The sequence below is a fragment of the Ahaetulla prasina genome, chromosome 1, assembly GCF_028640845.1.
Source record: "Ahaetulla prasina isolate Xishuangbanna chromosome 1, ASM2864084v1, whole genome shotgun sequence".
NCBI classification, from domain to species: Eukaryota; Metazoa; Chordata; class Lepidosauria; order Squamata; family Colubridae; genus Ahaetulla; species Ahaetulla prasina.
In genome coordinates this window covers 40681817-40699491 of record NC_080539.1, presented here as the reverse complement: position 1 = coordinate 40699491, position 17675 = coordinate 40681817, and the positions used below count along the sequence as shown (strand labels likewise).

The 17675-nt window shown below is 44.7% G+C and overlaps 1 protein-coding gene across 2 annotated transcripts in view; it reads right to left on the bottom strand.

Annotated features, from left to right (window-relative positions):
• RTN4 (reticulon 4) overlaps positions 1 to 16624 on the bottom strand; it is a 50237-nt gene extending 33613 nt beyond the window's left edge. Inside the window, exon 1 of one of the 2 annotated variants that reach the window (XM_058164937.1) lies at positions 15845 to 16624. In XM_058164937.1, the coding sequence (XP_058020920.1) occupies positions 15845 to 16373 (529 nt within the window). In that variant the 5' untranslated portion in view covers positions 16374 to 16624. The remainder of the gene's footprint in view (positions 1 to 15844) is intronic. The other variant, XM_058164938.1, reaches the window with a different exon arrangement.
• Between the last annotated feature and the right edge of the window lie 1051 nt (positions 16625 to 17675).

Here is a 17675-nt window from a genome sequence, read left to right as displayed (position 1 = left end):
GCTGTCTCCGTGCTGTACCCGGGTCGGAAACCGGACTGGAACGGGTCTAGATAGACAGATTCATCCAGGTACTGGGGTAACTGGTGTGCCACCACACTCTCAACAACCTTCGCCACAAAGCGAAGGTTGGAGACTGGACGATAGTTACTCAAAACAGCTGGGTCCAGGGAAGGCTTCTTGAGGAGGGGTCTCACCACCGCCTCTTTCAAGGCGGTGGGAACAACACCTCCCTCAGAGAAGCGTTAACAATCCCCTGGAGCCAGCCTCGTGTAACCTCCCGGGTGGCCAGCACCAACCAGGAGGGACACGGGTCCAATAAACATGTGGTGGCATTCCCGCCCCAGCAACCTGTCCATGTCCTCGGGAGCCACAGGGTCAAACTCCTCCCAGATGGTCTCAACAAGACTAGCCTCCGTCACCTCGCCCGAAACTACCCAGTTTTGGTCCAGACCGTCCCGAAGCTGAGTGATTTTGTCAAACAGATACCTGCTGAAATCCTCAGCACAACCCTGTAAGGGGTCATCGCAACCCTCCTGGTTAAGGAGGGAGCGAGTCACCCTAAACAGGGCAGCTGGGCGGTTCTCTGCTGACGCAATGAGGGTAGAGACATAGGCCCGCTTGGCCTCCCTCAATGCCACTAGATAGGTCTGAGTAAAAGACCTAACTAGTATTTGGTCAGCTTCGGAACGGCCGGACCTCCACACGCTCTCTAGGCGTCTTCTCCGGCGTTTCATCTCCCTCAGCTCCTCGGAGAACCAAGGAGCTGGTTGAGACCTACGCCGGGTCAGACACCGCAAAGGCACGACACGGTCCAAGGCGCCCACCGCGGCCTGTTCCCAGGCCGCAACAAGCTCCTCGGCCGAGCCGTGGGCCAGATCGCCAGGGAGCGGCCCAAGCTCCATCAGGAACCTCTCCGGGTCCATCAGTCGCCTGGGACGGAACCAACGTATTGGTCCCGTCTCCCTGCGGTGAGGAGCAGCGGTCCGAAAGTTAAAACCCTATTAAAACCCACTAAAACCCCCTATACTAAAATCAATCAGGAAAGCCCCGCTTGGTAAAAAAAGAAAGTCTTGAGCTCGCGTTTAAAGGTCTGGAGATCAGGGAGGAGACGAAGTCCCACCGGCAGCTCATTCCATAGAGCCGGGGCCCCCACAGAGAACGCTCTTCCCCTGGGAGCCGCCAGCCGACATTGCCTAGCCAACGGCACCCTAAGAAGGCCTTCCCTGTGAGCACGCACTGGACGTACCGGACAATGGGAGGTAACTGTCGGCAGCAGGCGGTCCCGTAAATATCCCGGTCCAATGCCATGGAGCGCTTTAAAGGTGATAACCAACACCTTTTTTTTTAATAAATAATTTTTATTTCCATTTTCCAACATCATATTTATGTACAAACTATTATCCATCATTAATCATTAATTTTTATTTATTACTGATTCAGGCCTGCCCGATTGCCACTTCCTTTCTTCACAACCTCCCTCTCTACCCTCTACTACTTTCACATTCTTCATCTCCTTCACTTTACTACTTCCTCTCCTCCTTCTCCACTCCTCCCTTCTTCCACCCTATCTAACCTTCTTATTCCTCTCCTCGTTCTCTACTCTTTCCTACCTATTTTCTTCCCTCCTTCTACTCCTCTCTCCTTTTCTTTCTGAAATGGCAGTCGAGCATCCCCAATATCATATCCCCAATGATATTAAGGTGATAACCAACACCTTGAAGTGCACCCGGAAGACCACTGACAACCAATGAAGCCTGCGCAGGAGAGGTGTTCCATGGGAGCTACAGGGGGCTCCCTCAATCCCCCGCGCGGCCGCATTCTGTACCAGTTGGAGCCTCCGGGTGCTCCTCAAGGGGAGCCCCATGTAAAGAGCATTGCAGTAATCCAGACGGGAAGTGACGAGGGCATGAGTGACCGTGCATAACGAGTCCTGATCCAGGAAAGGGCGCAATTGGCGAATCAGGCAAACCTGATAAAAAGCTCCCCTGGTGACGGCTGTCAAATGGTCTTCTAAAGACAGCCGTGCATCCAGGATAACGCCTAAATTGCGCACCGATTCCCTGGGGGCTAACGCTTCGCCCCCCACAGTCAGCAATGGGGTAAGCTGACTGTGACGGGACGCTGGCATCCACAGCCACTCCATCTTGGATGGGTTGAGTTGGAGCCTGTTCATCCCCATCCAGACCCGAAGGGCCTCAAGACACCGAGTCAACACATCGATGGCTTTGTTGGGGTGGTTCGGGGTAGAGATGTACAGTTGAGTATCGTCAGCATACAGCTGACAGCTCACCCCGAAACCACGGATGATCTCTTCCAGCGGCTTCATATAAATGTTGAACAGGAGGGGTGAGAGAATCGACCCCTGTGGCACCCCACAAGTGAGTTGCCTAGGGGTTGATCTCTGCCCACGTCAACACCGTCTGCGAGCGGTCGGAGAGGTAGGAGGAGAACCACCGTAAAACGGTGCCTCCCACTCCCAAGCCCTCCAACCGCCGCAGCAAGATACCATGGTCGATGGTATCGAACGCCGCTGACAGATCTAACAGGACAAGAACAGAGGAACAACCTCTGTCCCGTGCCCTCCAGAGATCATCAACCAACGCGACCAAAGCCTTCTCTTTGCTGTACCCAGGCCTGAAGCCGGGCTGGCACGGGTCTAGATAAACAGTTTCCTCCAGGTACTGGGGGAGTTGCCAAGCCACCACATTCTCCACAACCTTTGCCAAAAAGCGAAGATTGGAGACCGGACGATAATTAGCCAAAATAGCTGGGTCCAGGGAAGGCTTCTTAAGGAGGGGCCTCACCACCACCTCTTTCAAGGCGGCTGGGAAGACTCCCTCCCTCAGAGAAGTGCTGGTAATTCCCTGGAGCCAGCCTCGTGTAACCTCCTGGGTGGCCAGTACCAACCAGGAGGGACACGGATCCAATAAACATGTGGTGGCATTCAACCTCCCCAGTATCCTGTCCATGTCATCGGGAGTCACAGGGTCAAACTCAGCCCAAACAATGTTCTCAAGACGTGCCCGCATCATCCCGTCCGGATCTACCCAATCTATGTCCAGCCCATCCCGGATCTGAGCGATTTTATCGTGCAGATAACTTCCAAATTCCTCAGCCTGTCCCTGCAAGGGGTCCTCCTGAGCCCCCTGAAACAGAAGGGAGCGGGTCATCCTAAACAAGGTGGCTGGGCGGTTATCTGCCGATGCTATAAGGGCGGCAAAGTATGCTTGCTTCGCCATACTTATTGCCACTAGATAGGTCTGAATATATGACTGTACTAGTGTTCGGTCAGATTCGGAGCGGCTGGCCCTCTAGGCGCTCTCTAGGCGTCTTCTCCGGCGCTTCATCTCTCTCAGCTCCTCAGTGAACCAAGGAGCCGGTCAAGAGCAGTGCCGGATCAGAGGCCGCATCGGCACGATGCAGTCCAAAGCCCCCACTGCCGCCCTTTCCCAGGCGGCAGCGAGTTCTTCGGCCGAGCCGTGGGCCAGATCCACAGGAAATGGCCCAAGCTCCGTCAGGAACCTACTCGGGTCCATCAGGCGCCTGGGACGGAACCAACGAACTGGCTCCGTCTCCCTGCAGTAAGGGTCTGCGGTCCAGAGTCCAGGCGAAGGAGAGAATGATCTGTCCACGGCAGGGGAGTAATGACTAAGTCCCCCACATCCAGATCATGCAGCCACTGTCCCGAGACAAAAATCAAGTCCAACGTGTGTCCCCCAGTATGTGTGGGCCCATTTACTAACTGGGTCAGGTCCAAGGCTGCCATGGAGGCCATGAACTCCCGAGCTGACGACGATGACTCACCTACCAATGGCAGGTTGAAATCCCCCATGACCAAAAGCCTGGGGGTATCAACTGCCGCCTCGGCTATCACGTCAAGCAGCTCAGGCAGGGCTGCTGTCATGTGGCAGGGAGCCAGGTACATGATCAGTAAACCCATCTGTACCCCATGGCCTCACCGCACAAAGAGAGACTCACAGCCGGCTGTCTGCGGGACAGAGATCTCCCTCGGTTCCAAACTCTCATTTAAAATAACCGCAACCCCCCCACCCCTGCCTTGAACCCTCGCCTGATGAAATGCACGGAAGCCCGGTGGACACATCTCAACGAGGGGCACGCCCCCTTCTGTGCCCAGCCAGGTCTCCGTAACGCCCATCAGGTCCGCACCCCCCTCCTGTATCAGATCTGAAATGAGGGGGGCCTTATTAACAACGGACCTGGCGTTGCATAACATCAGTCGAAGGTCGCGGCCCTGGGGAACCTGACCACTCGGGGAACAGGAAAAGGCAGCAGGACTGGAGCACGCAATCGTTTGTAAACAGCGCGGGCGCGCTCCCTTGACATGATATGGTCCCCTCCTTCCGCCATATCTGCCCCTCCCTCTACTATTGCCTAAGTAGAGAAGCTACCCTGCTGTATTTCCTTTTGTGAATAGTGCCAGTATTCTTAAAGCACTACCTGGTTGCATGAGTCTCATCATTCTCAGGCAATGCTGGAAAAAAATTTGAGGCCAGCTAGGACAATCCTTTGCACTGCGGATGACTACTGGGGAGCATAAGTGGGCGAGTGCTACAAATGGGCGCTAGAAAATGTAATGTGGCAAGTGTTGTGGGTAGTGGGAATGTGGATTGTGGGCCTGGCAGCAGCAGAAGTAAATATGGCCTGAATATTTATCACACGACCAGGGAATGCTGCAGTTTTCAGACTTGTAATTTTGAATGGTCGCTGAATAGTTGCTGAACAAATGGATGTTAAGCAAGGGTTAAGTGTAACAGGCTTTTTTTCTATAATATGTTACTTTGAATGAATATTAAGATTTTAATTTTAATGCATTTCCAAGATCAATTCATGGGGTTAATTGACTTTTATAGTACCAGATGATATGAGACTATGACATAAAACATTTTTTATTAGTTATGAATTTAAGAAAAGCCTATTGCTAATAGCAAGACAAGAAAGGCTAACCTAATGGGAATCAGAAAAGAGAAAGGTATTATTCCAACAACTCCATATTTCAAGGAGCAGAGAAATACACAAACATTGCTCCATTATTTCAGTAACAAATTGCTCTTTTTTTATTCTCTAAACAATCTGCATTCTTATTTCTGCTTATAGTGGTTTCATTTATCTGCACAGATTCTGAACTAAAATACTTTTTTACTCTTTTACACATATTATATGCTACTTCTTTTAGAAAAGCAGCTGAAAAACATTGTTTTAAAAATAAATATTTCTCAATTTCATTGATTTATACATTATATTGAACAACCCTTCATATATAACATATTGTACAAAACACTTTTCTGCTCTTATTTTGGAATTTTCCCTCAATTTCTAAAACCCAAATTTTATTTAACCTTTGATTTCTTAATATTTAATTAAGCAAAGGAACTAATTCTAGTTTTATTCTGAACTATGCTTATTCAAAAGAAGAAAAGAATCTGGTAAGGGAAAATAAAGAAGCACATTATGAAATAATTTTTTGGTAAAGGTAGTGATTAAGCCACAATGCTGAGGGAGACTGAGTTGTAGGCAGTGAAGCCAGGTAAGTGACTTTGAGCTAGTTACTCTTTGTCAGTCCTGGGAAGAATAATAATTCACTCTGAAAATTTTGCCAATAAAACTCAGTCAGGAATAACTTGGGAGTCCATCCCACAAATTGCTAAATAATTTATCATTAGAATAAAATAATACAATTTGTTATTGCTCTATGGCTTGAAAATATATACAAAAACATGTCTGCATACAGATTTTATTACTTTATATCACCATGTAAATTTTTATAGTTTTAACTACTGTATTACTATGAGAAAGTTTTTGAAGAAATACAAAATAAGAAGCAGTTAGACATTAGGAACAGCTGGTAAGCATTATATATCAAACAGACCAGTGGTTTTCAATCTTTTCTATACCATCGACCTCTTTTAAATACCTTTTGTGACCATGGACCATGGCCACAGATCCTCAAGACTTAACTCAAAATCTAAATCATAACATTTCTTCAAGCCTTTTCAAGGCTTTCTTCAAGCCTTCTCCTATGACAAGAGTCAGCAACCTGTGGGTCCGGAGCCACAAGCGGCTCTTTAGGCCCTCTGCTGCAGCTCCCTGTCCCATCACTGGTTCGCCCTACCTCTCTTCTTTCTTTTTTGGACTCCAGCCTGAAGCAGTAGGAAGCAAAGGCTACCTTACATGCAAATGTGGCGTGAAGGCAGATAGAGGGCAGCTTCGCTCTTGCACTCTCCTCCCACCTCCTCTCGTAACCCCCTGGCTGGCTGTGGCTGAGTTGGGAGCGTGCACATGCACGGAGAGACCCTATTTAAGCGAGCCGCTGCCCCACCCTGCATGCGCCTTTCCTGAGCTTTGGCACTTGCTTGAGGGTCTCCCCACGTGTGCACATGCTCCCGGCTCAGCCACAGCTGTCCCGGGTATCATGAGAGGAGGAGTGGGAAGAGGGTTGCCGGAGAGTGCAGGAGTGAAGCTGCCCTGTATCTGCCTTTACGCCACATTTGCACATAAGGCAGCCTTCGCTTCCTGCCACTTCAGGCTGGAGTCCAAAAAGAGAGAGAGTAACATTGCTTTGACAATTTACATGACTTCCTAATATGCAACTATTATATACCCACATGAACTTTTCAATTGCCTCAACAGAGTTAAAATTACACCCTAAGGAAAGACACATGCGTGTTCTCTCTCTCTCCTCCGCGCTTGGCCGAAGAGCTGCCAGGGGTGGGTGATGACACAGCAAGGCAATGGCTGGAGCATTAGTGCAGGAGAGAAGCCGTCTCCTGTTAATATCCTCCTAAGCGAGTGGTTGCCCACCCCATGCATTCCTTTGCTGCGCTATGGCGCTTGCTTGTGGGGGGGTCTCCCTGCACATGTGAACGCTCCCGGTTCAGCCATAGACAGCCAGGGAATTACAAGAGGAGGGGGGAAGGAGGAGGATGGTCGCCCAAAGGGAGAGACATGGACACGGACACGGACACACACACACACACACGGACACACACAGATACAGAGGGGGTGAGACAGAGACACAGAGACACACATACAGAGTAATACACAGAGAGGGGGTGAGAGATGGGAAGAGAGGGAAAGATACAGAGGAAGACACACAGAGGAGGGAGAGAGGGGAAGAAAGGGAGAGGGACAGACACAGAGCTACAGAAAGGGGGAAGAGGGAGATAGGGAGAGAGATATAGAGAATAGTTTTGTGGCTGGATAGTTTTGTGGCTAGGTGGTCATGTGACTGGGTGTGAGTGAGTGACATCGGCCACACCCACCCAGGTTTTGTGGGTCCCGGTGTGTTTTTTTTCTGTAGGAAACAGGTCCAAGTGGCTCTCTAAGTATTTAATGTTGCCGCCCCAGGGGTCTGCAGACCATAGGTTGAGAACCACTGGAATAAACCACTGTTGAGAAAAATACACATTAAAAAACCTTGTCTTTCTAAATTTATATTTCTTTGAATTTTGCAAATCAGTTTGCCAATTAAAAAGGGAAGAACACCTGGAAAAAAGTGCAAACAAGCATGAATATATTCTAAATATATACCAAAATGAACGGCATCCACAAATCTGTTTGCAAAATTAAATGGATTATACAGAACTGAAAACATAAACTAGTATCAGAGAATGTGCAAAAACAAATTTTAATGAATGCATATTTAAGCCTCAATGATTTACCAAAATGAGAAATTTAAAGAAATTTAAAGAACAGTTTCTCAAATCTTAATAATCCACAAATTTTAAAAGATTTCCATCTATGACAGGTTTTTGCAGCATCACATGCAATTTAAATAGGATCAATTCAGAGGTGGGCTTCATATAATTTAACAACCAGTTCACGTAGTGCAGAACCAAAAATGTGAACATGAGCATGCATGCGAGAACGTATGTGCGCAGCTTCAAACACAATGATTTCATGAGCGCAGCGTCCAGCACACCTTCTCGGACAGGCATGGTGAATACAGTGGATATGGTGCAGAACTCAGCTGTTGCGTGTGGGCAGGGTGACCGAGCCAGAGAGCAAGATATATAGGATGGGATAACACCAGGATGGGTGGGTGGGCCCAGCAAGTGGTCGGAACTACTAGCACGGACAAACTGGTCTGAACCAGCAGCAGCCCACCTCTGGATCAATTCTCCAAAGGAATACAGGACCATATTCCCAGAATACGGTCTGAGAGTCACTAACAGATCAGAGGAAAAGTACTATTTCATTTTAAATGTGAACAAGTTTTAAGGAAGTAAGAGGATATTTAAAATATCTATTGATGCTATCATTACATTTTTTTTTTCAGCCAAGACAAAATCAAGTCAGATTTAGAGGCAAAAGAAACACAAATGAATTTGTGACAGGTGTGCAACTTGCCATGATGATATGCCTGCTAGGAATGGAATCTGCTGTCTAAAATACTACTGGGCAAGAAAAACATCCATAATCAAAAGCCTTCAGCTTCCAAGCAGAGTATCCTCTTATGAGAGAGTAAGTTCATCATTGAAAACTGGATCTCATTATATCCTCCTATGAAAACATTTCCCTCAATTTGGAAACTATCTCTAATTTCCAGAAGACTCTCATTCTCTGTGACACTGAGAAAGCTACCTTCAGGAGCAGGACAAGTGTCTAATTCCAGAAGATCTTGTCCACATGTCTTGCTGTCTTTATGGGCATCTGCAACCCAACTACCTTTATTTCAGTGAAAGAAGATTTTTTTTTTTGAAAGCAGCAGCTCATCACACTGAGCAAGTACATTTTATCAGGCAGACCATTAGTGGTTGATAGGAGAGCATACAAGTTTAACTAATTTTTGCTATCATATTAGACACTTTCCTGAAATAAATCAGAAAATGTTATCTTCTCTGTGGGCTTTCTACTTTCATATAATATTTTTTGGCAGGTTGGACATTCTTGCCATTATTTTACTTAAAAGCTAGTTTAATCATATACTTTTACAGCATTTGGAATGTTCCAAAGGTGCTGTTTCAAGAGGCAATTGGATTTTCTAGTTTTTCTTTGAAGACGTTTCACTTCTCATCCAGGAAGCTTCTTCTGCTCATTTGGAATGCTTTTCCTCTGAAGATGAGAGGATAATGTGCTTCTCCCCTCTTCTTTGGCTTAGAAAGCTCCCTTCTTCCTGTTTGTTCACTCTACTTATGAGTGGCTAATTGCTTCCTCTTTCCAGAGCAATAGCTATAGTCAAATACTGAGATCATCAAAAATGTAAGCTTAGTTTGAGGAATAGGCTGAAAAACTAAATGCTGCTAATTTCTTTAATAAAGTATATTCCTCTTGGTGAATATGTGCTCATAAAAAATCTGAACACATGTAATTAACTTCTCCTACAGGACCTACTCAATAATGGTTATCTGGTAAACTCATATACTTCTTGGGGAGAAGAAGGAACTGAAAAGACAAGCTATGCTATGCTTTAAGCAATTGTTAGGAACAATACCTAAGAAGTGGCAAGAAGTTGAAAATTTTAAATATTACTATAGTATAATATAGTTGCTACAGAAACAAGTGTAATGGTTCATTTCTGTATGAGAAATATCAAAATAGTATTTTTTTTAAAATGCTAAGTATAAAGCAATTTAGGAAGAGCTGTTCTGCTTATTCTAATTATAGAATCAACTATAATGAACTGAATTATAAATTTAATGTAGGGGAGCATTGTAAAAAAATTGAAAGATGACTAAAGAGATAATCTTGAAAATATGCATCAGTGATTGAGTTATTGAAGTTTTGGTATGTGACTATTCTACCATACCTACACTTTAGGGAAATACCAATCTTATTTTACGCCTTCTTGTACTGTAATTTGTAAGGCTCATTACATATGATATCCTAGAAAATGTGAGACTGATACAATTAGCAAATTGTCATGTAAATTTCATGAAATGTTATTGTTAAGTAAAATTAATGTTATCTTTCAATTGATACAAAATTAAGGTTAAAGTTGGCTATAATCTTCAAATAAGTGTTCTATAAGTTCCCCTCACACACATGTGCTAGTCATTCCCGACTCTAGGAGGCGGTGCTCATCTCCGTTTCAAAGCCGAAGAGCCAGCGCTATCCAAAGGCGTCTCCGTGGTCATGTGGCCAGCACGATTAAATGCCAAAGGCACCCGGAAAACTGTTACCTTCCCACCAAAGGTGGTCCCTGTTTTTCTACTTGCATTTTTTACGTGCTTTTGAACTGCTAGGTTGGCAGAAGCAGCATTATTATGCTTCTTATTCTTATTAAGAAGTATTATGTATAGTACTTAGAGGTACTTATAGTACTATAAATCTAAGATCAGTCCTTGTAAATTTGATTTATGAATAGACACAGAAATTTGTACTTTTATATTTTTAATGGAGCATTATTTAAAATCAAATAAATGAACAAATGCCTAAAGAACTCTTATTAAAAATATAAAAGTATAAACTTCTGTGTCTATCCATAAACCAAATTTGCAAGGACTGATCTTAGATTTACTGCCTTCTAAGTACTATACATTACATAAAAAACACAAGGTTAACTAACTCTGTGCTAGAATTTCATATTTACATAAAACATACCCAATAAACTTGTTCCGAAAGGCAGATGCTTAACATATAAAGTACAATTTTGCTGTTCACCCCTATTATGTCAAGATTAGATATAGGGCAGAGAAAAACTGTTGTATATTCTAACAAAATGTGTTTAGTGTAGCCAAGGAGTGATATTTGGAATTTTTGAGTGTAATCCTTTATCAAAATTATCAATGAAGCCCTAAGATAGCTGTGTAATAGTTTTTAAATGATTTCTCCAATTATTTCCATAAAGATAGCTAGAGAAATATATTAATCTAATATGTACAGCCCATATTATTTATGATGACTATCCTGCTATTATCTTTGGTATAAAACTCCCATTCTTGCAAACATTTACATTACTGTAAAAAACATCTTATAAATAAGCCTACAAATATTTATTACTCCATCTGACTATCCAGTACAGAAAAAATATTGTGTAATTTGTAAAATTAGCCTGAAAAAATAAAATCTGGGAGTATAAAAATTTGCAATGAAAAGTTGGAACTCTTATATAATATTTAATTTTACACATACACCTTGTTCTGTATATTCATTAGATCAGCATATAAATAGCTTCAATGGCTTTTGAGATAGGGCCTTATCCCGAAAGACTGGAATGCTATGCTAAAACTCAAGAGGAGCTTCAACAAATATTAGGTTACTTCTTGCTTTTTCATCCATTTTGGAGAGACATTCAGTTTTTGGTAATGTCAGAGTTGTGTCATACTGTTGACTGTCTTCACTGTGTTCCATAGTCTATCCGATGCCTTGAAAATATTTTTATACCATTCTTCTGACGGATACCTTTCAACAATAAGATCCCTTTGATACTTTGTAAGCTCTTTGTAAACCATAACTCTTGTAAGTGGGGGCTGTTAAAAAGTGATTTTAGAAGCCTGCTAGGATCAAGAAACTCCTCTGGGATTGCCAGAGGAAAAAAAGTTTTAAAGTCAGCTCCTCTGATGATCTCAGCTGAAGTTCCCTCATAGCAGCCCAGAACCTCTTAAAATAATTGTTTTAACATGTAAAAAACATGTTTTTTAAGGTTCTGGTGCTGAGGAACTCAGCTGGGATGGCCAGAGGATCCTTTTAAAGCCCCCCCCCCCGCCTTTTTCCTTTTTTTCCCCTTCGGCTGAAGAGGTTTTTTTTAAAAAAAACTTTCAAAGTGTTCTGATGATCTCTGCTCAGCCTCACGATCCTCAGAGGGTTTTTTTTTTACTTTTAAAGGCATGTTTTCGGGTGAAAAGAAAAAAAAAACCTCTGCTGATGGTGCAGCTCAGCAGAGGCAGGGGGTGGGGCCAGGGATTTTTGCTACCGGTCCTCCGAACCAGCAGCTGCCATCGCTACCTAATAGGGCGAGCCCGTGCGAACTGGGAACATTTCACCCCTGGTGTGTGTAGATGTTTTATATGCACTGTATATAGTGGAAAGTAGATGTGCATTTGGTGGAAAAGCAAATAAATGGTATAAATGAAACAAAAGCAGAGGAATTTTTGTTAACTGTTAGTTTGATCCTCCGAAATGCAGAAAATCTGTAAAGATCAGAGTCTACTTCCATAAATGTAAAAGAAAAAATAAAATGAAGGTTGGAGGTTGGGGAAAAACATACAGAACTCAGGCTGTAATTCTCCCTATCCATAGCATCATTCAGAGATACCTGGGAAAGATGCCTTGTCAAAAAGTCAAGTGAAAACATTCATTTTGAAAGTCTTCCAACCAAGAATATATTGAGAAATTCCATGAGATAATGAGGTTGGAGCTTTCAAACCAGTGTTAAAAATATCCTGTAAAAGGAGGCTCCTCCTGGGATTAGTTTTCTAGTTCTAGAAACTGGAGCTTCAGCTTTGCATCCTCAGGAACAAATGAAAGGAAGTCAGCAAAGCCAGACTTGTTTGGTTATAAGGGATTCTCAATAGAAGGTCCATAAACAAATACCTAAAAAATATTATTAAAACAATTAGAATCAAATTCTTTGCAGATTATTCCAGGGCTATTCTATATTTTTTATATACAGAAGGCAAGTAGAAAATGCATATGGATTTGTATAGTAATAACTATTTTGGCACTATGAACAATATATCAAGGTAAAAAAATCCTCACCTAAATACTGAAAGTTGCTACAGAAACGTCCAATTGTCCCAGGAAGATACAGTCTTATGAGAGCAGAGCACCTATGTTATCCAGCACATTGAATTTGCTAGTTAGACAGCAATTAAGGCCTCCAAGAGAATGAACACTTTTCCCTCCAAAGCTATTCCAAGATTAGTATTTTTCCCACTACATTGCAAGTTATACAGCCAAATATTCCTTAATGAAGTAAAATAGTACTATCCACTTGCTTTGAATTTGAAATAGCTTCTTTTCTCCCTTACATTTTTGTTCCCATATTTCTTGTCCTAATGCATTCACAAAATAACATAAGAATTATCTTCACAAATTGTTTTAGCATAGTGAAAATGACTCATTAAAACATTAGCTCAAATCCCCAATTTTAAACGTAAAGGGGAAGTGCAATAAAATGGTCAGACCAAAATTGTACAAAGGGGAGCCTGTTGTATGATAGACTTAATCCTCACTGATAGATGGAAGTGACAATTGAAAAGCTGTTTGAGGTATAAGCATGCTTCTATCTTCATTTAAATCAAGGTGAATGTGACTATTTGTCTCAGCAAGTGACACCTGGTCAATGTTATCTGAAATCTAAGCTGGGTTAGGCCTGATGAATACCTAATAATTGAACATGTGACCACCAAAAATACAAGGGCTGGAGGCTAAACAGAGAAGTAAAATATCATCTTAGAACAAGGGTATCAAACTTGCATCGTCAGGTGACGTATCATGACTTTTTCTTTCACTAAAATGGGGGCGTGGCCAGCATGATGCATCCAGCCTGCAAGTTTGACACCCGTCTTAGAACATTAAGCCATTTTGTATACCATTCCCAAAAAACTACATGGATATGAAATTAAAAGAGTTGATTCAAAGGAAATATTATCTTGCCTAATCATTTGATTTAAATATATTTCACACATAGCTCAAAAAAGCTGCTATTCCCTTAAGAATCTGTATCCATCCAGGTCATATTGTGCAGACAAATAAGATTTTTATTCAGCTTTCCACTGATCATACAGAAAAATCTGCAACAAATATTTATGTTATCAGTATTTTTGCTACTGTTTCATTTCAGTGTGTCAAGTTTATAACTAAGAGAAGTTACTTCCATTTGTAACTGAACTTGAAATTGTGCAATTCCTATTTGAGATTTTAATAACTATAGGGCTACAAATACACACAGTATACTTTTAAAGCTTTACTTTAAAAACAAGCATTTTGCAATTTGCTTTCTAATCATTGAAGACATTCTAAACAAAAAATGTATGTAAAACATCAGATATTTTTCTCTTATCTTTAAAATGTACTTGGAAAGGTTGAACATTAACTTTTAGGCTATTATTAAATAGCTATTAATTCTTGCTCACTTTAATTGCTACTATTTAACACTCATTTTGGAAGTTTCTTCCATTTGTTAATTGTGCCACAGTATGGTATGTTTTTTGATGTTACATGTTTACATTCTATTTTCTATTAACTTTACTAATGCAAAAGCATATTTTAGAGAAGCAAACAGAAAATACTGCATAGTGGTCTGTGTAGGACCAAAGCAGGACAACAGAAAGCTGGGCTAATTTACTAGCTTTTTATACAGAAAGGGAAGTTCTCATTCCAAATACCGCTTGCTATAGGAGGACTAGAGCCATCATTCACTGATCCTTAATCCAGTGTATGCGCAGAGAAGGCGGGCTTTCAGTAACAATAGTCTGGTGGAGCCTGAAGCTTCAGTCAGTTGGCAAATTTTCCCCCTTGCAGAGCTATGTATAAGTAGTCTACACAGGACAGGAAGAACCGAGTTCACATACAGGCTTAATAAAAAACAAAAGTTTTCTAGATCATCTAATCCAAGGGTGAACAAAGGGGGGAGAAGAAGAAAAATAAGAATTAAAAAGAGAATGTGTGTGGGAGGGGATTCAGCCTTTTTCATTTGTGACCATTAAAATGGTTAAGCATCAAAAAGTCAAGAGGGAAAAAAAGCAATTACTCCACCTTTCCTCTTTGTCAACATCCTTCCAGCATGCTGCATTATTACACCACAGTGGCAGACAGAATAATAAGGAAAATAACATCCTTATTATTTTCTATAACGCTGACATATGGATTCCTGAAGACTGCATACATTATTATCTCTTGTGGGAAAACTGTTAACATACCCTAGACACAAAGGAAAAGCTGCCATTTGGTATAATAAATAACAAGCCTATACCTCAAGCAGAACACCAGCAAATCCCCCTTGCATCAGACTGCTTTGACAAAGCACAGTGCATGCCCACAAAGTCTCTGCCACACCCATCTTCTCGCTGCAGAATCTCCACAATACAAATCTTAATAGGCTTCCAACAAATCATCTATAAACCACAACCCACCTTACCCAAATCCCAACATTCCCTTTAAGGAAGGTCTCTTCTCCTTCTCAAAAGTATCCTTCTCCTAGGTGGCTACCAGAACCAGGGTTATAATGACCCACTTCCAAAACTTCTACCAATTCTTTCCACGTTCACAACTTTAACCCCTCATCCCTCATAGACCACTTGAACCCCCCCAAAACCTTTTTACACCAGGCGAAAACCATGCTTCCCGGCCTGCTTCTTTCCTTTCGGGATCGCTTATCTTTCTCCGCTTCTCCCAACCTTTTCTAAATCACACCGCTACCAATCCGCCCTCCTTCATTTCACAAGCTCCTTTGCCCAGTTCGGTTGACGGCTGACAATTCCCTCCGCCCCAACACACACAAAAGAAAAACGCTACTGCCAAAGACCATCTTCCCCGATCCTCACATCCCCGGCCGTTTTCTTTTTTTAAAAAAAGCCGTTCATTCCCACCGCACGTATTTCAGGGCCTCGGAAAGCCGAGCCAACTTACTTACTGGGTCTCCGCCCTGTAACGCGCGCGCACACACTCACACATATACACACACATTTTTTTGGCCTCAATGCGCCTTTTCCACGACCATCCCTTCATCACAAAGCCCACCAGCCACGCCCCTCGGACATCTTCCGGGATATGCCTTCCTCCACTAGCTTTCCACAAGCTGGCGCTCCTCCAGATACGTCGGATTGCTTTTCTCAGCGTGCCCGGCTACCGGGCCGGGCTAGACGGTGCTGGGCGATGCCGAAAGAGGCACCGGCGTCCCGAAGCCGCCTCCGGACCTCCCACCCGCCCGCCGTCCACTCACCGGGAGAGCCTGGGGCGGCGCCCTTCTTGGCGACCGAGGGCTCCTCTCGCTTGGGGGGCAGCGGGGCGCTCCGGGGAGGGATGGCGGGTGCGCGGGGCTCTTCCCAGTGTGGAGGTGGCAGCGGGGCGCTGCGGGGCGGCTCCCTCTCCTTCTCCCCCTTAGGGGCGCCCTCGGAGGCGGCAGCGACAGGGCTGGTGCTGGTGGAGACGACGGGGGGAGTCGCCCAAGCGGGCTGGGGGAACGGGGGTGGGCTGGGCGGCTGCTCCCCCGAGGCGCCCCGATCCACCAGCGGCGGGGAGGAGATGGGCGCCGGAGGGGCCGTAGGCGCAGCGGCGGGCTTCCTCTCCCTCACTTCCAGCTGCTCGTCATCCAGCTCTTCGTCGTCGTCTTCCTCGTCGTCGTCGTCCTCCTCGTTCTCCGGGTCCCTCACAAACTGGTACTGGAAAAGGGGCTGCTGCGGTTGCCGCCGGTCCTGCTCGGAGGCGGCCGTGGTGGAAGAGACGAAGGGGGATTGGTCCGGGTCATCCATGCTGGTCTCCGGGCTTTTTTCTCAGGAACAATGAGCCAGATAACAACCGCCGAGCGATAAAAAGCAAACGGGGGGGTGGGGGTGGAGAGAAAAAGGGCTGGAACTTGGCGCGCGGGGAGGGGCGGAGGCGAGGGAGGGAAGGAGCCAGGCAAGACGGGCGGCTGCGCAGCCACCACCGCTGGGAGAGATGCTGCGATGCCGCGGGAGAAGAGAGCAGCCGCGCCAAGCCCGCCGCCGCCGCCGCCTCCACGCCCTACTGAGTCACCGAAGGCGGTTTACTGGCGCGCGCGCAAAGTTGCCAAGTTCTGGGCTAGGCGCGGAGAAGGGCGGTTCCCTTCGCCCCGCCCTCTCTGTCGCCAGCCTATCCGAGCAGAGAAAGATAACCGCTGGGCCAATAGAGAGGGGGCGGGGAGAGCTGCAGTTCCCGGCAGGAGGCCCTGCCCGCTTTTCTTCTCTGCTGTATTCTTCGAGGCGAGGAAAAACGGTTGGGCTGGGCCAGATGAGGGTGGTGTTGCTGGTAGGGTACAGCTGTAAAGGGAGAAAGGCGGAAGTTCGGCGCTAGGCTCGGAAGGCCTCTAAGCGCTCACAATTGCACGCGGGGTGGGAGGAGGGGCAGGAAGAATTGGGAGACTGTGCACGTGCAACCCACGGCCAGCTGTAGTCATTGCAATTTTGCCTTTGCTGCAGAGTGCTTTACCGCAGGGGTCTCCAACCTTGGGAACTTGAGCTGGCTGGGGAATTCTGGGAGTTGAAGTCCCCCAGGTTTCAAGTTGCCAAGGATGGAGACCCCTGCTTTACAGGGTGCCATAAAGCTAAAGGAGCTCCTAGATAATATATGCACGTTAAACAGCTAACATTATACCACTAATACGTGCTTGAACAAAAAAAATTAGGACTCAGAAGTAATGCCTTGTGTATCTTAATATATAGGTAGTCCTTAACGGCTACAGTTGAGCCCAACATTTAAATTGCTAAGTGAGACGTTTGTTAAGCGAGTTTTGCCCCACTTTACAACTCTTCTTGCCACAGTTGTTAAGTGAATCTCTGCAGTTAAGTTAGTAATAGGGTTGTTAAGTGAATCTGGCTTCCCATTAACTGCTTGTCAGAAGGCCACAAAAGGTGATCACCTGACACCAGGACATTGCAACAGTCATAAATATGAGTCAGTTTCCAAGCTGAATTTTCTGAATTTTGATCACATGACCATGGCGATAACACAGTGGTCAGAAGTCCCTTTTATCAGTGCCTTGTAAATGGTCACTAATATTTACGTATTTATGTACATATGGAAATATTTACAGA